This window comes from Sebastes umbrosus, chromosome 4, assembly GCF_015220745.1.
Source record: "Sebastes umbrosus isolate fSebUmb1 chromosome 4, fSebUmb1.pri, whole genome shotgun sequence".
Taxonomy (NCBI): Eukaryota; Metazoa; Chordata; class Actinopteri; order Perciformes; family Sebastidae; genus Sebastes; species Sebastes umbrosus.
Window position 1 is genome coordinate 13,107,192 of NC_051272.1, and position 24,292 is coordinate 13,131,483.

The 24,292-nt window shown below is 41.7% G+C and overlaps 1 protein-coding gene across 9 annotated transcripts in view; it reads left to right on the top strand.

Annotated features, from left to right (window-relative positions):
• The window catches only part of shank3a (SH3 and multiple ankyrin repeat domains 3a), a 211,121-nt gene that overhangs the window by 108,427 nt on the left and 78,402 nt on the right, over window positions 1-24,292 (top strand). For 8 of the 9 annotated variants that reach the window (XR_005206500.1, XM_037766242.1, XM_037766244.1 and 5 more), the window contains 5 exons: window positions 2,032-2,148; window positions 13,336-13,413; window positions 14,976-15,042; window positions 15,809-16,044; window positions 16,255-16,424. Coding sequence is in view for 8 of the 9 variants with exons in the window: in XM_037766242.1 (XP_037622170.1) it covers window positions 2,032-2,148; window positions 13,336-13,413; window positions 14,976-15,042; window positions 15,809-16,044; window positions 16,255-16,424 (668 nt within the window). In the remaining variant the exon portion in view is untranslated. Of the gene's footprint in view, window positions 1-2,031; window positions 2,149-9,242; window positions 9,432-13,335; window positions 13,414-14,975; window positions 15,043-15,808; window positions 16,045-16,254; window positions 16,425-24,292 lie in introns of those variants that run through there. The other variant, XM_037766250.1, reaches the window with a different exon arrangement.

Sequence of the window (24,292 nt, forward strand, 5' to 3'; positions counted from 1 at the left end):
CATTTGTGCTTTTTCCCTTTCCTTTAGTGCGTTATATAGTTTTGTGTGCATGTTACAATGTTACAAAGCCCAAAGTCCACGCCAAAAGGAGTTACTCTCCCCCCACAAAAACACTGCTCCTGAACTGCCTGAAACGCCTTGATTGAAGTCCCGCCTTTTCTTCCGTAACATGGTGACGTCACCAAGTATTTACATAATACCTGCCGAGCAGCTAGTTTGGTACGCCCTCAAATAAAGCTTGTTAGAGCGGAGCTGGAGCGGAGTCCGAAGAGTTTGGTGGGGCATTTCAGACAGAGGGTGAAAGGAGGTGCTGCAGCAGAGCCGGTATGAGAAAAATTAAGTGTTTTTTAAACATTAAAGCATTCAAACATGTTCTAGTAGAAACCCAAAATACAAATATGCACCTGAAAATGAGCATACTAGGTCTTCTTTAATAATATAATCACAAAGTGGTCCTCTAACACAACCACTGACACTGCAAAATGTGTTGATTTCTGACTGCAGGACTTGAAGCTCTGCGGTGTGAAATTATTCTTTTTACTCTATGACATTTTTTCATGAATGAAATTTGCCCACACACAGAGCAGAACAGGTAGCTTCATATGACAATTTTAGGAGCGTTGACGATAAAATCTCACGAATGTGCACGTCCTCATGACCCGGTGGCATTCATCAGTCTGAAACCAGCGATTTACGGGAAGTTTGTGCAGTTCAGAGAGTTTTGTGAGTCCAACTTGGAACAGATCATTTTTGGAAAAAAAATACAAAAATGTTCTTGCATGACGGTGTCTGATAGGTTTCACACACTATTTCTGTCCTCCATTCTACCTCCCCTAAAGCAAGCGTGTTCAGGTACCACCGTAGGGAGCGATGCAGATGAGGGTTTGCTTGTTAAACAGAGTTCCCTTTTGGTGTGAAGACACAGTATGAAGGGCTTTTAACGGAAGGAGTGCAACCCTGAATCAGATCATGTTTTTGTGTTTCTAAATTCAAGATACTGTACAATAAATCCAAAAATCCTTCAGCCCTAGACATTTTCACCCCATTTCATTTCTTTCACCTCCTTGTCCTCGTCCCCCTCCTTTTTACTGTGTCCTCTCCAGCATTAGTATTCTAGAGGTATATATCGTGTACAATAGGATACACTGCTGAAGGTCTGATAACCAACAACAATCCCAGCATCATTTGTGTGCTGTCTCGCTGCTGTCACACACTCTTAGCGAGATAGAACACAGGAGGGAGAGAACAATCGCTGGGGAGAGTCGGTGTGCTTCTTTGTCAATGACACAGGACAAAACCGCGGAGTAAGAGGGAGAGAGGAGAGAGGAGATTGAGATTAGATGAAAAGTTTATTGCTCCCAGTTATGTGAAACAAAGAAGCTGGAAAAAAAAAGGCATCAGTCTTGTCGAAATAATTTTAACCCAGAGATTTTGCTTCAGGTGATACAAACAAGGCTCTCGCTTGCTTTTAGAGACTGTTAACAACATGTGTGAGGAGAATCAGCCCAAGGAAAAACACAAAGAAGTGATCCAATAATTTTATATTTTTAAGGTGTAAATGTTTTAGTCGTTGTTACACTTACTGTGTGGGTGTAGTGTATTTGAGGATATTCAAGCTATTCCACTATAATCTCTGCTCCAACTTTATTTTGTGGCAAAGGAAAGAGGTAGGTTACATAAAAAAGACTGTCTGGCTTGGTCCAAACAGGCAGAGCCAGACGGGTACTGCAGCCAAACTCTCAATTGTTTATGTAGCATCAGTTTTCACCCTTTCTTCATTGTGATTGATCAGCTCACAAAAACACAATGTGCTGTTGACTCATTTGGCACATACCTATTACATCCCTGGTTAAACTCCGGTATGGAGCCTTTGTCACACTTTTACACACCTCATTTTGTGTATTTCAGTACAACAAATATGACTGTAAAATACGCTGTCCTGCTCATGTATATTCCTTTCTGTGTGATTGCTCCCTCTTTTGACTTTGTAAGTAAAGAAGGAAGAGTAAATGTGTGAATCTGTCCTTTCAGGCTTGCCGCTATGGCCATGTGCAGCACCTGGAACACCTGCTGTTCTACGGAGCTGACATGAGCGCCCAGAATGCATCTGGAAACACCGCCCTGCACGTGTGTGCTCTCTACAACCAGGTACCAGTGATTTAAAAAAAATGTGCATGTATGCTTGATCAGTGGAGTCTTCTGTGGATTTTCATTCATATTGGACAGGTGCGCAATACATGATTTACACCCAAAGCCAATGTTCAGAGCCAATGCAGGAGTGTCATTTTACCTGAGACACCAGTGGCCGCGGCTCATGTTGCATCTGAAAGTCTGTTGGATTTCTTAAATAATTAACCATGAGCACAATCTTTCCCTAACCTTAACCAAGTGGTCTTAGTCGCCTAAACTTAACCATACTGTATTTGCCACACACTTTAATAGGCTACTCTATCAAAACGTGAGCACAACTACAAATCAAGTATACCTTTCTGTAGGCCCTATAAGCCAAGAATACTTAATTATACTTTTCTTAACAGGGACTTAACAGTGACACCTGTGGCCTTGAAATCAACGAAAGTCAGCGTCGAGCTCGCGCTTGCTCGCTCTACATAGACATGAACGAGCATCGCTCAAAACAGTGAGGCGACAGACGTCAGCTAAAACCGCAATATCACTCTATATTTCAGCTGCTTGGCAGTAATGTTAGCTGACCAGACGGAGGTCTCTCCATGAATCACTACTGATCCTAGTGTTGGCTTTTCCTGCTCAGCGCAGGCTTCAGCAGCGGGGCTCCTCACCGAGTTACGTTATCGCCTTCCGACCGCAGCCGGCAGCCGAAGACACCGGCACCCGGTCGGTAACGAGACGATTACGTAACTCGTTGAGGAGCCCTGTCTCTTCACAAGACACGGAAAACCTCTGTTGGTCTGGAGGAGCTGCAGCATTTATTTCTGCACAAACGTCTCCTGTACATTCACTAGATATTCTCAGAGATAAACTAACTCTTCTGCAGTGTGTAGTGAGCGCGCGTTCACGTCTAGAGGTGGAGCGAGACAGCGAGGACGCCTGCTCTGTCTGAGTGAAGGAGAGCAGGCAGCGGAATCGAGGCTCCGGCCACACGCGAGCGCGCATATGCGAACGCGCATGTGTGCCGACCCACTACATTTATACGCTTAAAAAGTTACAAACAGTCCCTTTAAGTATGTCTTGATCAAAAGGTTAAGTACAAGTAGACCTATAAGCCAAGTATACTGGACTTTTATGTATGTAAAATTGATCGAAAATTACTTTATTATAAACATTATTTACTAATTATATGCTAAATTAGCATATAATCGGTAAAATAGGGCCCTTAGGCTTGAGAAGCAGATGTGCGCTGCTCTTCATCGGAGGTGGAAAACCAAAACTAATAGAAGTCACTTATGATCAGGCACAAATCTCACCATTGTGTGACTTATTGTCTATACAGATATAACCTGGTAGCTAATGTAATGATTCAGGGAGTTTTTTAAGAAATTTCAAATAAGTAATTTGCTAATTATTATATATTTATCAGCAGACATGGAAATAAAGCATATCAATTAACTTTGTATTATTTTCCTGGATATGTATTAAATAAATTTGCCAGCTATTGGGAAACAGCGGAATATAATTATGAATTAATGTTTATAATAAAATAATGTTGATAACTTTTGAGGTAGATATTGGGGGTGATTTGGCAGTAATTCCAAAGAAATGTCAAATAGCTTACTTGCTAATAATCACCTAATTACCATGAAATTAGCGGACCTGAATTGTAGTGTGTATGTGTGAGCATTACGTATGTAAGCTCGTAAGCTTTTTCTCATCCTCCAAGAGTTGTACAGTAGAAGCGATCACTGTGCTGCAGCGTTGAACCTGGTGGGGCTTTAGTGTCTCGCTCAAGGACACTTGTGCTATGCAGAGACTTGTTGTTACTGTACGGACCTTTTCAACCTGGCCACATAAACACTCTAAATGGGCCCCTTTGTATTTCCTGTTGCAATGTTTGTTAATGCAGTAGCTGACAGGAAGTGAACTTGGACCAGAGGTGTTGCCGTAGCAACAGAATGGCAATGAAAAGGTCCATAGGGCCTGATTTGCAGGATAGCATTCACACCGAGCTTCACCTCTTCGTGTGTGTGCACACATACATGCACACTTGTGTGTACCTGAGTGGCAGTCTGAAGCAGAGGTATCCTTTACCTGGTCATTATCTCCACTGTATTTGTTGTCTGTTATGATAATGGACTGAAAGGGGAGATTGAAGAGAAGTGGTCCAAGTGGGAGTGTGGCAGCAAAATGGCCAGAGATCAGGGATATTTCTGTCTTGTGGGTTTCCATCTCACACTAATGCACTCCGTCTGCTGCAATTTGGATGAAAGCAGCAAACAGTGTTTTGTTGTAGTTTATTATTTTTTTGATGCTCTGTATTTGAAATGTGCCTGATACCTTAGAGGCCATCAGTGCCAGACTGAGACTGTGTGCAGAGTTATTATTAACCCTCCTGTTGTCTTCCCGTCGACCATGCAACTGTTGTTGTCAAAATTGACCCGGTCTGGTTTGACTGTTTTTAAAGTATACATTATAAATTATCACCCAATTCTGGATTACACCTTTTTGGCCAACTTCATTTCAACTCATGACCACAAGTTTTACACTTTTTTGGGGAATTCATGGTCAATAAATCTAATTTATATGAAATGAAACCTCATTTTTTTTTAAGGAAAAAATGCAGAAATTATGAATTATTTGGACTATACTCAAAAATGGAGGAATAACGTTGATGGATAATCACAGACCGGTATATGTCAAAGTTTAGTCAGAATATTACAAATATTATAATATTAAAAAAAAGTTTAATGAGGGTTTGACACATTGCACCACCGGGTCAAAATTGACCCAGGAACACCACATGTGCTATAATTTTGGATAAAATACCCCAAATTCAACGAAAGTAGTGGTCATTATTTATATTTTTGCAAAGACCATATAAGGGAACCATCTATGTAATTTTGGGGCAATTAGGTGAAAGACATCCATATTTATGATATAATGAAGTTTGAAAATGGGTCAAATTTGACCCGAAGACAACAGGAGGGTTAAGCTGTTCTCCTCATAAGGATCAATGATCAGCTTTGATTCTTTGTACAGTACTACAGTGACTACCTCCAGCTCTCATTCATGAGTACACACTGAGGATCTTACCTTGGTCTGCATCTCCAATCATTTTCTATCTGCACAGCATGTATTAAAGGGGATATATAATGAAAAATTCACTTTTTCAGTACTTGTGCAGTTTTTTTTGTGGGCTGCCTGGATCAGAAAACACTGGGTTCCTCTTCCTATGTCATATGTAGGCTCATTTCCTCCGCCAAGGCCAAAGGCCTTGGGCCAAGGAGGTTATGTTTTCACCGGCGTTGGTTTGTCTGTCTGTCTGTTAGCAGGATTACTCCAAAAGTTCGCGATGGATTTCAATGAAATTTCTTGGAGTTGTGTGGTGTAGCACAATGAACGATCCATTCGATTTTGGTGGTGATCCGGATAATGATTCCGATCATCCTGAGCATTAAGACCACAGGGTATAACACATGTGTTGTATTTGTATCGCACTCTATGCGATATACTGGAAGACGTAAATGGTAGTAGCAGCTTATAAAGTAATAATATGATTTTAGGATCTGTGATAACAGGAATGAAACAGTGTATATTTTAAAATATGAATGAATGTGTTCTATATCAGGAGAGGTACATGAGGACATGGGGGAGATGAGGGCAGTGAAAACCAGCGTTCTCCCGGGAAAAGGATGAGTGTTGTTTGGTCCAGTGTGCCCATGTGTTGCGTTGTCCTCTTCGGTTAGAGGCCGCTCGAGGAGAAACACGTAGCTGGGCGATCTGGAAGAGGTTTTTCAGCTCCTTCTTTGGAAAATAGAGAGTAGTGCTCAGTTCATGAACATTAAATGAGCACTTTGCTTCTCTCTCTCTCTCTCTCTCTTTCTCTCTCTCTCTCTCTCTCTCATACAAACAAAAAGTGAAAAATATGTGTGTGTTTCCATGTCGTAATTGGAACTGTGTGCTGCTCGACTAATGCCAGTCATGAGGAATGACCTGCTTCAACTGGACTGGAACACCATAGTCTCAGGAGAGTGTGTGTGTGTGTGTGTGTGTGTGTGTGTGTGTGTGTGTCACCGTGGGTTTTTCGAAGCACAGCATCAAAACTTAATACAATCTGTTTGGAACAAATCCACGTGACTGAAGGTATTACATATTACACTTCTCAGTGGAGGGAGGGCCAGAGGTTGTGTGTTTGTGCGAGTGTGTGGAGCAAGAGTGGATATAATCAAAGAGAAAATGGATGAATAGTTTAATTTACAGTTACTTGCACAACTTCTTGTAAGTCTACAGTCTGGTAATGGTCCCAGCTTTGTTTGCTTCCACTGCTAAGGACGGCTGTTATCCTGCCAGAGGAGGTCGAACACCATATTGAGCCGATTGATCCCAGAAACGGTGTCTCTTAGCAGGGTTCCAGCAGGCTCGAAACAGGCCTGGCTCGGATGATTATGTACCATTACAGAGAGAAACGGGCTGGTAGAATTGACCGGGAACCTGCGTAGTAGTCCAGTGGCAAAGATCAATATATCCATGTGGAGAGAGAAAAGATAGAGAAAGAGGAACAGATGAAAGTGGGAGCGAGTGGATGAATGGCGAGATAACATCATCAGAAACAGTATCAGCCTGATCAATTGTCCCATCGCTGGGATCCGACTGGCCATTAACATGTACGTACTGGGTTTTTCAGCTTACCATATGTGATCAGCAGCAGTGAATGAAGACATGGTAGGGGTCTTTTACCTGGCAGACAGACCCATGGGAGGTGGTTAGATGAATGATTGAGAACACAGTAGGTACTGTAATGGCAAACGGGGACAACGCTGATGAGTGAAATTAAAGAGAGGTGGCGCAAGACACACACAGAACTGTTCAAACCAGTCAGACCAATGACATCTTGGGGCAACTCTATAATAAGCTGCATAGAGGAAGTATCACTGTATTTCATGCGACAGTACTTGTATTATGCTGTTATTGTACACACTAATAAGGAAGAATTCAGCTCTTATTTAAAATTGTTCCAGCCTGAAATCCTATGCTTTAGTTGTCAGTCAAAATTCAATATAAAAAAAACAAGCTCTGCATTCAGCGGAGGATGCCAAATCTGCTTCAATTCTAATGAGAGAAGGAATCCTCAACTGTATAAACACGGCTGTGAGAGGTACCATCTGTCACACTCTTTACACATGACTGACCCGCGTCATTACTGTAAAGTACTTGACTTAGCTCACTGTGTATTCCTGTGTAGCTAATGTAATCACATCTAGCAAACCACGGTAACGACTACTGGAAAGGTTTTCTTAATGAATTCCTATAGGAAGCCTTGGAGAGAAGAGCAAGACAGATGGCCCACACTGTAATTGGCCTCCGTTCCCTTGTGTGTGTGTGTGTGTTTGTGTGTGTAAAAGTGTGTAGAATGTCTCTAAATGGCACAGATTCAAGAATTCAGCTGTTGAGGTTCGCAAGCCTTCATTCATTTGATTATTTAAGAAGGTAACACAGTGTCGACATCGACACCGGGCACAATAAAACAAGCTTGATATCTTGTAACCTGCATGTAGACGGAGAGATTCAGGTGCGCCACATGGGGCTTTGTGTGTGACCCTGAGACCAGTGGTTCCCAAAGTGGGAGCAGCCGCTGTTAATTACTTCTGCCGAGGAGGTTATGTTTTCAGTTTGTCTGTTTGTCAGCAGGATTAGGGAAAAACTTCTGGCCCGTTTTTCATGAAACTTGGTGGAAAGGTGTAGCAGGGGCCAAAGAAGAACCCATTAAATTTTGAAGCGGATTGGCTTTGGCAGAGGTCTGCGCTCTCTGAGTGCCCTTCTAGTTTATCATGCGTTTTTGATAATGCTTCACTACATTAAAAAAAAATTGGCGACATTTAAATGAAAGCAGCAGTGGGTAGAATCGGAGCAAATATGGTTAAGAAAAGTTATTTTTTTATAAAACACGGTCACTATATCCTGACAGTATTGCATGAGACAGGTAATCTGAAAAAAATCATGTGCCTCTGTGTCCTCCGGTGCTCCTGATGGCATCTGCAAGATTTTACAGACCAGAGGAAAACAACCAATGAGAGCCGAGCTGGAGCCTGCCGTCAAACTAGTCAGCGCTGATCAAATATGAATCAATATTCTATTACTGTAATCCATATTTCTCACCTCAAATGTTTTCAGAAACATCTTGTAGTGTACTGTTTAGCTGTAAAATGAGAAAGTTTGTGACCCGGCAGCCATGTTGAGATCAGTTGAGGAAACACAAAGCGCTGCCCACCAGCCGGAGCAAACTTCTCATTTTATAGCTAAACTGTACACTACAAGATGATTCTGAAAACATTTGAGGAGAGAAATAGTCATTACAGTAACAGAATATTGATTCATATTTGATCAGCACTGCCTAGTTTGACCGTTTTATCGGAGTTCACGAGTGATTGACAGCTGCCTCCTTTGAATGGACAGCCAATAGGAACGCTCTCTCTCTGAAATGACCTGTGATTGGCCAAAGTCTCCGTTCAGAACCCGTCAGAAGTCTAGTTTTCTCTCAGAACACTTGAATTACAATATGCTGAAAGGTTATTATAGAATTTTTGCCCAATGATGCCAAAAAATATTCTGCCTACTACAGATTTACCTGCATTTCATGTTATGTTTCCAAACGTACCAAAACAGGAGAAAAAAGCAACAAACATCAAAATCACCACATTAAAAACAAATATGCACAGGCATAATATGTTAAGACACAGCTACTGACATGCTACTACTACTAATCATAATAATAATAATACATTTTATTTAATGGCACCTTTCATGGCACTCAAGGTCACTAACTCATGGTTGCTGGTTGTCATAGTAACACAACACAGTTTCCAGCTGGGAGTTTTTTTCAGGAGCTCAGTAGTCAGACAAATAGTGACCGGAAGATTTGACACTGTAAACAGAGCTCAAAGAAATGCTGATACATCTCAGCTCTCTAGACAGTCGAAGAGGACTGAATCTGAGCAGAACAACAAAACAGTTAAAACCGATAACCGTGTTGTCATTACTGTGTGCTAAAATAGCAGGATACACTGTGATACGTTCTTCAAAACAGCCTCCAACCAGACAAGGGTAAAAGGAACTGACTGTTTCAACTCGTGTGCTTTACTTGATAACGTCTCCAGTTACTCTTCTACTAACACTTCTCTCCAACCTTGAAGTGTTCGGCATGATACCTTTCTTCAAAGCTGCCTCATTCAACAGATTTCTCCTTCACTTTTTGTTAAATGACCCTTTTTTGTCACCAAAGCGGAGAAGGGCAAATGCACGTACGTTTGCACTCACAGATCTGTCTGAATAACACATACAAGGTTGTCTACAGATAGATCCTCACGTTTTCTTTAATTACTTTGGAAACGGTGATCATTGTGACTCTCTACACTGAAAAGTGTGTGTGTGTGTGTGTGTGTGTGTGTGTGTGTGTGTGTGTACATTGTGCACGCAACTGCATAATGTATGGGTGATTAGCAATTAGCTAAGCTAACAGCCGTAGGCGATTATCTCTATAGGTTTTTAGATGTTTTAGACCCTTAGTGGTTGTATAGGCTATCAGCAGCAAGGGTATTCATGCATTATTCATAACACCTGCTCCATTTACAAACAGCCCCACGTCTTCACCATCTATGTTTACATGGACTTTGCAGGGCCTATGCAGGTTTTCCGAGTGGACACAATGGTCATTATACACCCTGCCCAGTTCAGGGCAGAGCACCCGTAGCTACCGTCTACGTGTCTTACAAGAAGAGGGTGCTCCAAAGCATCAGTGTCGACCTCATACAGTTGTATATCTGTTATAATACAAGAGTGCTTCATCAGTCACACCCAGCTTGATGAGAAAAATCACACGGACGCTATGAACCGAACCACATGTTCAATGAATGTGTGAGTGCGTGCGTGTCCCTGAATGTGTGACTCACTGGAGTCACCAGAGTCATTGTGCTGATTGTAGAGCAGGCTAGTCCTGTTAATTCTGCTCTCGGTGTTAAATTACATATCGACCCCCAGCCAGCCAGCACATGGACACATAACCACGTCTATCAATCTACAATTGGGCTTTTTCTTTTGCCAGAGGGGCCTGTGCTCATTTACACACAATATATGGCAATAGTCTGACACACACAAGAGAGAGAAACGTGTGGTTGTCAACTATCGAGGTTGTCCTTTTTGTGCTTGTTATGTGTTCCTTGTATTAAATTCATGTTTTATTTATAGTTTAACCATTGCTTTACCAACAGGCTCTACATTTAGTGCCTTTTATAATAACCATTGTCTTACTACACTCACTTGCAAACTTTGATGATTTGTAGAGGTTGTGTTTGGGCCTATTTCCTTTTTTCCTGCATTCCCATTGTGTTTGCTGTAATTACTACTTTTTTTCCTTATACGTCACCAAAACAATCACAAGAGACATTATTGGCATAATGTTACCTGTCTTCTCCTCGGTTATAGCGTTACTTCCAAGCCGACATGCACACGGACACCACCTTCTGTCAGTGGCAGTGTCGGGCGGTGTGGGGACAACAGCGGTGCCCCGGTAGTCGCACCGCTGTCGTCCCGACATCCTCCGTTTTCCCGTTTATCCTTTAAAACAGAGGCAACTGGCTGACGCTAACGCCAAGCACCATTTCTGTAGTGTCTTTAAGCTTTTCCTGTGGTTCCCTTCCTGTTTTAGGATTTCTTCTTTTGAACATTTCTCTCTTTGAGTCTTGTATCATGTAATTATAACGGTGGGATTAACACAGATTACTGTTGCTGCAATATTTTTCCATATTAACTGCCATAAAGGTGTCACACATGTTTAGTGGCAAATTAAGAAAACATCGTAGCCATCACAAACCAACACTAGGCACAATAATTTACCTTTTGGAACAATATCTTTTTTCTTTAACCCAAAAGGTTGACCGTCTGACCGCCAACCGCTGGATGCGAACGGAGGCAAACCAATCTCGTTACTTATACAATGGCATCACTCCAACATGGCGGCTCGCTGGCTAGATAGCTAGTTAGAAGTTACGAAAATAAATTTGTCATATCTGTGGTCTTAACTTTTTAAAATTAGATTTCATGCAAGGTGTTTTTTCTAATATATTTGGGCGCTACAAGTGCCAAAACATGCCCGTTTCATGTCCTCTTTAAAAGAGGTAAATATATGGAAGTTATGGCTGGATGGTTTTAGGTACAATTTTTATAGCGGTATAAATTTTATTCTGTAGACTAACAATGTACTGTATATCTGCATGTATTTTTACCCTCTTCATTTGTTACTTGAGTGCAGTACTACACTAAGGCATGCTAAGAGTTAAAGTTATACCCTACAGTGGTTGTGGTGCCAGAGTTTCATACATGTTGGAAGTTCCGAGCTCATTTCTGCAGAGCTGACGCTGTGCGTCTTCTGTTCTCCCCTTTTTCACAGCTGCTATGCAACTTCAGGGTCGCTGTGCTTTGGCTGAAATGTTTGCAGAATGGTATTACATTACGTACTGCGAATACATAGTTTTCACTAATGCCTTAAAGCCTTTGTTCCTAACAGTTTGAATTGCAATCATTATGTCTTTATGTAGATTCACAGTTGCAGCAGGTATAACGTCCTTCAGCCACTGGCTTCACAAATTCATTCCGGCTCCTGATTTTCCACAAGAGGAAGATGTTAGCTGTCTGGTAGCTTTTCTCTGCATTCGTCATTAGCAAGGACATTAGTATGAATCAGTTGTTTGTACCAGACAGTATACCCAAAAAGCATTTTTCTGCCAAGATGGGAACAAAAATCCTTTGTTGCACATGGACCGACTAATTGTTGCACCAGCCTCATCTAGCTTTAAAGTCATCTGAGAGTCCGAACAGTGATAGCTTGACAGCAGGAGGGTTCCTTAGTTTCCTTTGGTATTTACGATGCTTTATATGCATATGCTTCTGGCTTGAGTCATGATGAGCCTGAGACCAAAACTCTCAAGTCAGCACTGAATCTGCTCCTGTGCGGTCAGGGCGGGTCCTCTAGGTCAAGCAGTTCAGATCTGTGTGGGGCACCCTGGAAACGAGTCTGAGGCAAGAAAAGATCTACACACAGAATTATATTATCAATGTAATAGTAGATATCAGGAAACAAGCTGAATTAAATGCAGTAAAAAATATCATGAGAGTTCAGTTGCAGCCTGTAATGATACTACAATTATTTTAATGTAAAGTTCAAGTGTATCACAACACAAACCACAGCTCCCTGCCGTCTGTTTGCTTTTGCAATCAGACAGAGGATATTTAATATATTTATTTCTCTAATTATTTCTAAGAATCAGTTTGTTTTTAGTGAACTTTGTAGCTTTCTTGATAATTGCGTAGTGCGCTCACTTTACAGTGTGTCTGATGTTACTGATATTCCTGTGGATTAATTCATGTTTCTTTTCTCAACCACTGTGGCTTGTGTATATCCATTGTGTGATATTTTTTTTACCTGCTCTTTGATTCCTGATACATACACCACATAAGTCTGGGGAAGAATGTATCACATTTGCACTTGAAACTGCTGCAATCTGCCCCACAGTGACCTTTCATGTTTCTCTCAATAATGCAATTATTTAATTCAGTCTTGTGTCTTCACGTCTTGCGATGAGAGCCTCACAGCAACTTTTCAAAGTCTTGTAGTCTGCAGTGGATTAAGGAGCATACAGTATATGTGTTTAAAAGAGAAAGAAAGCAGTGTTGGCACTCACTTTGATAGCATCATGGATATGAGAAAGGGAGTTATGTAAAATGAAATATTTAACTAATTTCTTCACACTAATTATAGCTGAGTAAACGTAATGATAGCCTTTCATTACCTCATCATGAAATATCAATTTAGTCTCCCCTATAGTCTAAACCTACATAATCTTATGTCAGGTAGTGGTGGAGATTTCTCAAGGGGCATCCTTGTTCATTCTAAGCTGCCACTAGAGCTGCCTTAAACAGCTCACACATGAAGCCATGTGATCAGAGGTTGCTCATGCCTCTAAGAACATCTGTCGCTGTTGTATTCCACACAATATTTGGCTTTTATGAACCAAATCACGTCCAAATTATATAAAGTTTTGTTTTTCTAACACTTTTTTCTTTTTTAATGTTGTTGCATATGGTAAAAATCAAATACGATGACATTTAACAGTCCTACCCAAACACATACATCTCTCTGTTGTCATTCAGGATAGCTGTGCACGAGTCATCCTGTTCCGAGGGGCCAATAAGGAGATAAAGAACTACAACAGCCAGACCGCCTTTCAGGTATGTGTGGTATCCAAGAAACACCATATGTTTCTGTGTGTGTAATCATACCTAATGCTGCGTTCACATGGGGTCAGGCAGACGGCAGACACACAACACCTTCTGGACGGCACGGGAAAAACAAACAGCCTGACGAAATGGCAGGACAGAAAAACGAAACACGCATGATGATATGTTACTATGATGATGGAATAAAATACATTAAATAAAATGATTTTGTCTCCACTATTATTCTAGTAATGCATGTAGTTGTAAAATGCAGCTTTCTCTTAATATTCCATTGCAAACTTAAACAACTTTCACCGGTATGAGGAAGCTATGTAACATCAGGTTGTAAATTCTGTCATGGAGGGCCGCAAAAAGGGCTGTCAATCGATTCAAACGTCTAATCATGATTAATCGCATGATTGTCAATAGATAATCGTGATTAACTTTTTAATCACACATTTTTATCTGTTCAAAATGTACCTTAAAGGGAGATTTGTCAAGTATTTAATACTCTTATCAACATGGGAGTGGACAAATATGCTTTCTTTATGCAAATGTGTGTATATATTTATTATTGGCAATCAGTTAACAACACAAAACAATGACAAATATTGTCCAGAAACCCTCACAGGTACTGCATTCAGCATAAAAAATATGCTCAAATCATAACATGGCAAACTCAAGCCCAACAGGCAACAACAGCTGTCAGTGTGTCAGTGTGCTGACTTGACTATGACTTGACCCAAAACTGCATGTGATTATCATAAAGTGGGCACATCTGTAAAGGGGAGACGTGTGGATACTGTGTGGATAGTTTTTCCTCGCCAAAATTTAGCATAAGTTTGGAGTGTTATTTAGCCTCTTCGGTGACAAGCTAGTATGACATGGTTGGTACCAATGGATTCCTTAAATGTTCTAGTTTCATACGATACCAGTATCTTAGCTGCAACCTAAAAACCACAAGGTGCTTTGGACGCTACCGTTGCTGGTATTCTCTGCCGGCCTCACCTAATTTTACCGTCCTGCTCTCGTCCACTACCGTGATATCCGGTTTGCCGTCTACCGTCTCCCTGATTCCATGTGACCGCAGCATTACATCTTTGACATGTGAGAGCTGAATGGGTTAAATGAGTTGTCCCACACAGCCTAACGCTGCTACATAGAATATGTTGATTGCTATTAAAAACTTAAGCAGCGTAACGACGCCCACCCCCCTCTGGCTTACCATCACAGTCTGTGTCTGATTTCCAGCCTCTCTGGTTGATGAAGTCCGTGTGAAATTGACACAGACACTTCCTGAGCAGATCAAAGATAATTTGTTGGTACACAAGGCAGGCTGGTCCACACAGTGCCCAGGACATTGCTACACATACAGATTTTACACATCTGCCACAACAAAGGACTAAATTTGTAAAACATTTATTAGGAGAGTGAGAGAGAGAAAAAAAATAGGATCTATTTATATGTGTTTGTTTTTTTTCTTTTTCCATAGAATGAAATTTTGCTGTTGTCCACTTTCCGTCACTTATGTGTTTCTCTTCCCTGTACTCCTCTCTTTTCCCCTCCTCCTCCAGGTGGCCATTATAGCAGGAAACTTTGATCTGGCTGAAATCATAAAGGTCCACAAAGTATCGGATGTTGGTAAGTTGACAGCAGCGGTAGTATATCTCCAGGCTCCCCTCAGTGTTTTATAGGTTTAAACATGAATGTGGTGTCAGGGAGACATCAGACTGAAGAATGGCTGAGCGTGGATAGTGGAGAAGCTCAAGGAAAATGATTACAGGTTATGTACAGAGGTGTGGGGAAAGGAAATGGAAATGTGAGGGTAAGGGATGTGGAGAAGGTTTATTGGATCCCTGCTGAGTTGAGCAGTTTCTCTGTGACATGTACATACAGGAAACTCTGCCATCTAGTGTGGACAGGATGTAATACCCACAGTTTTACATTGTGAAATGTGGTATTCAAATGTTTTCTCCCTTTTTACAATAAACAGGTTAAAATAGGAATAACATGTAATGTTTGGAATTTATAATTCACTTATGTTAAATAATACTTTTGCCACTCCATCATTACACAATAGATACACTTTAAGTTTTTCCATGAAGAGAATATTTAATTCACAACTACAATAAATATCCAGTAATGCCATTATCTATCAGCTTTCTTTATTCTGTATTTGTTTCTTCATTCTTCAGTAATCAATATCAAAATATGATAATTATTGATCATTATTACTTTAAATATATACTGTCAGATTACAAACAAATTTGAGTGACCTTGAGATGTGTGGAGTTGCGGTTATTTCCCCCATCAAAGCGTTCTGTTCATTGTGCTCGCTGTAGTAGCTTTATATGATGTGGTGAGTCCGTTAAGCTCTGCTGCTCTCGGTGTCTCTTCCTCCCTTCAGTGCCTTTCAGGGAGACCCCCTCCTACACCAACCGTCGACGTGTGACGCCTGGCACCCTGCCCTCGCCACGATCCCTGCTCCGCTCTGCGAGTGACAACAACCTGAACGGGGACCACGATCACATCCACGGTCAGGCCCCCAGAGAAATTCGCGGGCGTCAGGGTCACTCCCCTGTCCCCTCACTGCGAAGTCTGCCAGCTCTCGGGCAGCATCAGCAGCACAGCAGCCTCGGAGAGGTGAGATAGAGCTCTCGAGGCTGTGTGTGTGTGTTTGAATGTTTAATGTGTGTGTGTGCACATTTCAGCATGTTCACATTGAAGAAACAAGTGAAGGAAAAAATGTGAAAAAAAAACATTTTGACATAATCTCATTAGTAGTTTTGGTCCATACGTTACACACAAAGATGATTGCAATGTTTTACATGAGCTTATGATACTCTGTGTCAGAGCCGTCATGGAGAGATCCCCGACAGCAGTCTCCAGAGTACGGGCAGCTCCAGGTCCTCCCACTCCCGCTCGCCTTCGCTACATCACACGCATGAAGAGGACAGGCCGGTTCCCAGAAGGTCCCACAGCCATGGCTACCCTCATGGATACGGCCATCGTGGAAGACTCAGGTCTGTAAGATTTTGTTTGACCTCAAGAGTTAATTTCTAGTGATTACTCCACTAAACACGTTTTTAGAGAGCTTTGAACGCAAGCAAATCTCTTCCTTCCTGTTCCTAATTCATGTCTCACACTTCGCAGTTTTGGCACTTTAAATAGATAATCTGTGATTGACCTTGTGATCGTGCACCTACTTTGATATTTAAACCAAATTTAAAAAAAGCCCCAGCGATGTGTCTGAATCACTTGTTAGTCACCAGGCAGCGTTCTGCATCTGCTGCCGTCTGCTACTGGTGATAAACATGACATAACATCAATCAGTGCAAAATCTTGTTTATTTATTTATGCATCAATCCCAGGCACATATGAAAGTCGTTTTCCTGTCGAAACTGTACTTGCAACCAGCCCGGAAAAAGTAATCTGTAAAAAGCATGAACTGAGGAAATGAATATAAAAATGTACAGATTTATAGTGTTGATTGACTGGCTGATTGAAACACTGATGAGTATGAGGTCTGTTATAATTGCATTTGGTGTAGCTGTTGTGTGGCCCGTGCTCCTGTCAGGGTATCAGGGCGATGCTCAGTGGCATGGTGTGTGTCTGGCATAGACAACAGCCCCTGTTTATGTAACAAGCTATTGGTCCTGCTGGGAGGGCAAATAACATACTACAAATCTCTGTGTGTGTTTGTATGCGAGAGCATGCATGTATAGCCCCTTGCACATGGCTACGTGCATGGGTGCCTGCACAGTTCAGAGATAGACAGATGGAAAGCGGCTAATAATGATCACCATGGGGACCAATTGAAGGCTGCCAAGCTGTGAATGTGTTTTGTATGTCAGTTTGCGTGAGAGAGAGAGAGAGATTGAGAGAAAGAGGACGCGTTCTGAAATTAGAGCTATGAGTAATATCATTGGACGGGCCACTCAGTTCAAAACAGCTTGTCACTCGATAGATACATAAATCCACAGATGTAGCTGTGCTGCTGGGGTGCTGGAACAAATCTCCTCCCTTGTACACCGAACCATTAGACAAACTGCACAGTAAACTAGGGGCTCTGATCACATCTCGCAGCGATGGATTTAAGTGGTTTACTGACACTTGGTTTGTTAAGCTTTTTATTATGATCATACGTCAGAGCGAGATCACCTACGTACAGCACACACCTCGTGTGATTCCTGGATGCCACACACTGCGTATGTGTGTTTGTGTGTGTGTTTGTGTGAAACAGTCTGATGTCTGACAGGGGAATTGCATTACAGACACAGCTCCAGCCGTACTCCCTTCTTCCTCTAATACTCTGCTGTCACTTTACTCCATCCATCAAATACTCTCTCTTTCTCTCTCTCTCTACCTCTCTCTACCTCTCTCTACCTCTCATTCTGTCATTGATACACACACACACACACACACACACGTACACACAGTGCCATTAATCTACTTCATGGTTTGCAGCCAGAGAGTAGTCAACATCCTTTATTAAATCATAGAACATGCACACATCACACCGCATAGAAACCAAAGCTCTGAAGGACTAAATCCTATAAGCATTGTTTCCACAATCTCAAATCAAATTATATTAAGTGAATAAATTCATTAATAAATCCTCTCTTTCTATCAAATGTTGTACCCCATCTGTTGATAACAAAGTAAGTGCATCGTTCTCTGCACATCTTCTATCTGGCACTAAGTTGGCATTAATGTTCACAGACGACAGACGAACACATCTTTTGATCATTGTCATTTTGTACAAGGTTGAGTGCAAAGAAAGTTGAAAAAGGAGGATAGCAGGTTTTGTATGTCCGCTGTGTCCTGGCCTCAATGGCCTTCTGTACACATGGAGCTGAGACCCTTTTCTTCAGTGTGCATGACCCTTACACCAAGCCTTACAGTGAGGTGAATGTATAAAAAGCCCAAAACGAGCAGCTGGTCTCCATGGCCAGAGCCTGCACCCAAGTGAGACTGATGCTGTCCTTGATTATGTCCCCTCTAATATTTCTCCCTCCCTCTCTCTGATTCTCTCTCTGACCTTCTGTTTATGCCCATGGTAACTCTAGAGGCATTATGGGTACCAGGGGAGTGTGAAATTAGCTTGGCCGGTCAACAGCCCGCCCATCGGCAGACGCCAGCAAGTTCCTGTGGAACTCACCATCACTTCCTCCTCGTTGCACGTGTGCAGCGCTGCCGGGGTTGAATAGCTCGGCCAGGCTTTAGAAGAAAGTTTAGATGGAGACAATAGTGAAGATACAGTTAGGTCAGAGTGGCTTATTAAAGCTGCAGTGGGTAGAAATGGAGCAAATATGATTAAAAAAGATTTTAAAAGGCTGGCGACCTGCCCAGGGTGTACCCCGCCTTCGCCCAATGTCAGCTGGAATCAGCTCAAGCCCCTCCACGACCCTGAATAGGATAAGCGGTTATGGATAATGAATGAATGAATGAAGTTATTTTTATAATATATAATAAGTAACTGTCATTATATCCTGACAGTAGTGCATGAGACAGATTATCTGAAGAAAAATCAGGTGCATGTCTTTGTGTCCGCCGGTGTCCTTCGGTGCTCCTAATGGCATCTGCAAGATTTCACAGACCGATGGAAAACAACCAATCAGAGCCGAGCTGGAGCCTGCCGTCTCTGAGCAGCTGTCAATCACTCACAAACACCAATCAAACTTTCAAACTAGTCAGCGCTGATCAATTACAAATCAATATTCTGTTACTGTAATGCCTATTTCTCGCCTCAAATGTTTTTAAGAAACATCTTGTAGTGTACTGTTTAGCTGTAAAATTAGAAAGTTTATGAGCCTGCAACCATGTTGAGATCAGTAGAAGAAATGCCAAGCACCGCCCACCAGCCGGAGCACAGCCAATAGGAACGCTCTCTCAGAGATTGGCCAAAGTCTCCCGTCACGGGCTAGACTTTTTAAATCTGAAAACAGAGAGGAGGTGCAGAAGTCTAGTTTTCTCTCAGAACACTTGAATTACAATATGCTGAAAGGTTATTATGGAATTTTTGCCCAATGATGCCAAAAATATTCTGCCTACTGCAGGTTTAAGACTAGATCACATGAGAAAAACAAACAAAGCTCGCCACGACAGATTAAAGCATACAAATGTGGGTTTAACAATCACTCCAGTTGATGCAGTTGACAATATAATAAGACATGATGCCCGGTGATGATGTTTTTTTTTAGAACAAAGCAAATTTGCCTGTGTCATAAGAGGTTAATTGGCTACTTACCATGATGTGCTGTCAATACAAAGAGATAATTAATCATCAAGAGGACACTGTCTTGACAGTTTCAGTGTCAGGAATTGTGATATCGAGCTGTGCACCTCAGGACCCAGTTATCAGTCTCGGTTTGGAAGAAAAGCTCTGAAGCTGCCAGATAGACACAAACCAACTATTATCTTTTCCTTTTCCAGTATGTTGCTCTTGTTTTAGTTTTCCTACAACAGAAGAGGGTGAACACAGAATACACATTTCCAACCAACTTCTTTTGCAATTGTCTTAGTGATATGAGATTTTTTCTGCCAGTATTTATTAGGTAAAACAAGTATTACATATCATGTGACTGGTTTGGGCAAGAGATAGATATGTGAGGTTTTTCTAAAGCCTCGGACACACCAGCAACGTCAGGAGCGCGTGGCGGCTGCGTGGCGTGGTGGCTGTGTGATTCACACGTTGGGCGTTCACACCAGCTGCATTTCAGCTGCGTGTCTGCTGCTGCAGCTGCTGCTGTTAACCCTTTCTTTCTACATAGAGTTTGCCTTTTAATGGCCATTTCATTTCATTATAAATATCATTTATATTTATTTTAGACCGTGAAAGGTTCAGAAACATGTGGTAATTTGTAAATAATAGTAATAATCCACAATTAAAACTCTGTACTATATTCATTCATGGAGCTCTCCAAGTCACTGCATGTTCTAGAACACTGTCCGGCACATATTTCAGAATAAAAGCCTCATGTTAACAAATTAAGGAATTCTGTCTACAGCAAAAACGCTTGAGGGCTTTTACTTCGAAATGAGAGCAAGAAGTGTTGATTTAAACCCCATACTTTATCAATTCATGCAGCTCTCTAAGTCAATGCATGTTCCACAGCACTGACTGCTCATATTTCAGAATAAAAGCCCCGTGTTAACAAATGAAGGAATTCTGTCCACAGAAAAAACGCTTGAGGGCTTTTATTTTGAAATGAAAGCAGGAAGTATTGATTTAAAAATAAGTCTTTACTTTTTTTTAACATCTCCGTAACATATTCTAAAGATAGACATCGAAACTGTAATCGTGCTGGTATGATATCAATATACAGTCAATAGATCACCTTCACTGTCCGTGACATATTCTACAGATGTCTAGACATGGAAATTGTAGTAATGTAGCTGATATGATGTTAATATACAGTCAATACATCACTTTCACTGTCTGTTGCTGCTGTGAGACACGCACGGCACGCGTCAAAAATAGGCGAGACCTCTATTCTCTAGAAGAGACGCAGCTGAGACGCGCGTGTCACGTCTCAGAGCAGTGTGGCTGCTCTAACCTGTTAACAGGGACGCCGAAATAAAAAACAACAGGTAATGCAGCCGCCACGCGCTCCTGACGTTCCTGGTGTGTTCGGGCTGTAAAGGTCAAGTTTATTAAAGCACCGCCGGCACAGGGTCTGTACAAGAGCCACCCAGCCAGGTTGGACAAAATGTCTGAATATCCGGATACATGAACTCTTGCTGCCTTTTATCTGAATAGTGTGGGAGGAGATTTGGACGCAGGGGGCCAAATCCTTGTTTCAAATGAAGATGCAGTCACACAACATAACCTGAAACATGTTGTCATGTAATGTTGTTGTGGTAGCTAGTGGTGTCATTGAGCAAGAAACTGTTTCATTACCTACTGATCTGCTCTATCGTGACCCCTCGTGTGATGTATAACAGCAACAAGCCCAACATGTCCCGTTCCCTTCACCTTTTAATTCTCTGTTTGTTGCTGTTCTCCTCACCTCCGTTTGATCCCATATCCCTCCCTCTTTCTTTGCATTAGTCACACCAGTGGCTGTTGGTGTGTAGATTATACATGGCGTGTTAACACAGCCAAAGGGCTGAGCTACACAGGGAAGAAAGGAGGACAGGAAGAGGGAGGAAGAGGAGGAGATGAAGTTGAGCTTCTACTGCTTCACCTGTGGAGAATCCACATCAAAGGAGGACACAGTATTGGTCTGTGCTTGTCATATTTTGTGTCAGAAGGTGATGCTGATAGGCTAACAGCACTCTATTTGGCTCTTTATCCTCCGTTACGGTACCTTAACTACTGTTTAGCATCTTCTGCCACTCATTCCGGTCCGGGTCGCGGTAGCAGCAGGATAACATGGTAGCCTTGATGTCGCTCTTGCCAGCCACATCCTCCAGCTGTTTCTGAGGGACTCCGAGGCGTTCCCGAGGCCAGATTGGATATGTAATCCATCCAGAGTGTTATGTGTCTGCCCTCGGGTCTCCTCCAGTTTGATGTGCCCGTGAGGTCTTACTTTGAGCTCCTTCTGCATATCTGAGCCCTTCACCTCGTCCCTGAGGGTGAGCCCAGAGACACTGCGAAGGGAACTAATTTTGCCTTCTTGTATCCATGATCTCCTTCTTTCTGATAGTTCCCAGAGCTCATGATCAAAGGTGACGGTTGGAGATCAACTAAGAGCCTCGCCTTCAGGCTCAGCTTAAGTACTACACCTACATCACTGCAGGCGCCTCATCGATACACCTGTCAATCTCAGATTCTGACTCACACTCACTCGTGAACGAGACCACACGATACTTAAATTCCTTCAGTCTGATTGGTTATGAATTATGACTCCCCTAGAGCTGTATTCAAGCGCTGGATTGCTCAGAGCAAGGCCCTGGTGCCCCTTTTTCAATCCACACACCCACAAAACACCCTGAGGGACTTTGTCAAGAGCCTTCTTCAAGTCCATAAAGCGCTTAGAGCCTTTTGGAGCCGGAGCCTCTCCAAACGCCTTTTCAACCGAAACAAACATTCAAACATAAAGATAAGTAGTGTACATGCTATCCAAATCATTAGCCCTCTAAAGCCTACGTAGACAGGGACATCGTTTTATATTTTTGCCAATTTTGAGCTTATTCTGTCAGTCAGTATCAAGTGATATGATGATCTGGTGCAGTGTAAAGTTGCCATCATGCATTACCTTTGTGTGAACATACCATAGTTGACATGAAAAATGTGTGATTTGTTGAATAACTCCATAGTCAACTAGGCAATTTTTCAGTTTTTTTCAATGTGAAAAGTTGTATTTAGGTGTTTTGGAGCTCCGTGTGAAGTTTGGTGAAAATACACCTATTCCTCAGTAAGTTATAGCCATTAGGGCTGGGCAATATATCAATATTATGTCGATATCGTGATATGAAACTAGATATCGTCTTAGATGTTGTATATTGTAGTGTCGTAATATGGCATAAATGTTGTCTTTTGATGTAATTTTCTGAACTTACCAGACTGTTCTAGCCGCTCTATTACTCACTTAGTCATTATATCCACATTACTGATGATAATTTATCAAAAATCACATTGCGTTAATATTTTCAGAAAGCACCTATGGTCAACTCTACAATATCGTCGCAATATCGATATTGCGGTATATAGTCAAACATATTGTGATATTTGATTTTCTCCATATCAGCCCTAAGAGCCATTTAATGGATATTGTCCTGGGTCAGTCGTGAAGCTTAGTTCTTTTATATAATACACTTAGATAAGTTTTCTATCGCAGTAAATCAAGACAGATGTACATGCAGAAAAGTGTAGAGCAAATATTTTAGTGAAGAGGAAAATTGAAGCACTGAAAAAGATGCCAAAGCATACGGATGTTGTCGGTATGGGCTAATTGGTTTGTGTGAGGTGGAGTTTAGGGGTTATGCGTTGATCATACCAATTGACCCTTTCTTCTAATTTTGCTAAATATAGTCTCAGCGAAGCACAAGCTGTCCACGTACAAACAGATTTGCTGTTCACAACCTTAATATGTTCGACCCGATGAGTCCACGTTCTACTTCCACCTTGATAGCCCTAAACACTCCCCCATCGCACAAGAAAGAATGAGAGAGCATCTATTCATTCAAGTGCAGCAAAGCAAGGACAGACTGATGATCATTAGGGTGCAAAATGTGATGATGATTATGACTTTGTTTATAATGTGCTCATCTCACCTCAGAGAGCTGGGCTATTTGGGGGAAAAAGCCATTTACCTGAGAAGGCGAGGCAGCCATGTGAGAAAATGCTACAGTGAAGCTGCTTATTTTGATAGCATCTGTGTAAATGGTATTTTGTGACATTTGCAGTTGCATCTTCAGAGTTATGTACGCAGTTCATAGATTTGACTTCCAAACTGAGGCAGCTAGACTCATTATTGAGCTGTTCAGATGTTAACCTGTCTTTAGCGGTCTCATTGATCCTAATCAAACATCTGATAGCTGGCATGCCAGGGTTATTGTCTTAAGACTTTAAGATAAGGGCCGCTTATCTGGAATAATCTCAAATTTGGTCCAATCTCAAAAAAACAGATGAAGAGGTGAACGGCACGTAATACATAAAATGCAAGTGTTTGCTCTTGATCTTGCACAAAATGTACCTCAAAACCCTCATCCACATTATTTGTTCTTTGTTGCTTTGTGCAGCTCACAACTTAACATAGAGATGTATATTTACAGAAACTGAACAGTTTGTTTGAATTTCAGTTCGTCCCATTCTGACTCCTGCTGTGAAAACTATGTTTTAAAGATACAGTTCATAGCACTTATACCACTTTTTCACAAAGGTTGGAACCCCACATATACTGTTCACCGGGGGTGTCAAACATACGGCCCGGGGGCCAAAGGG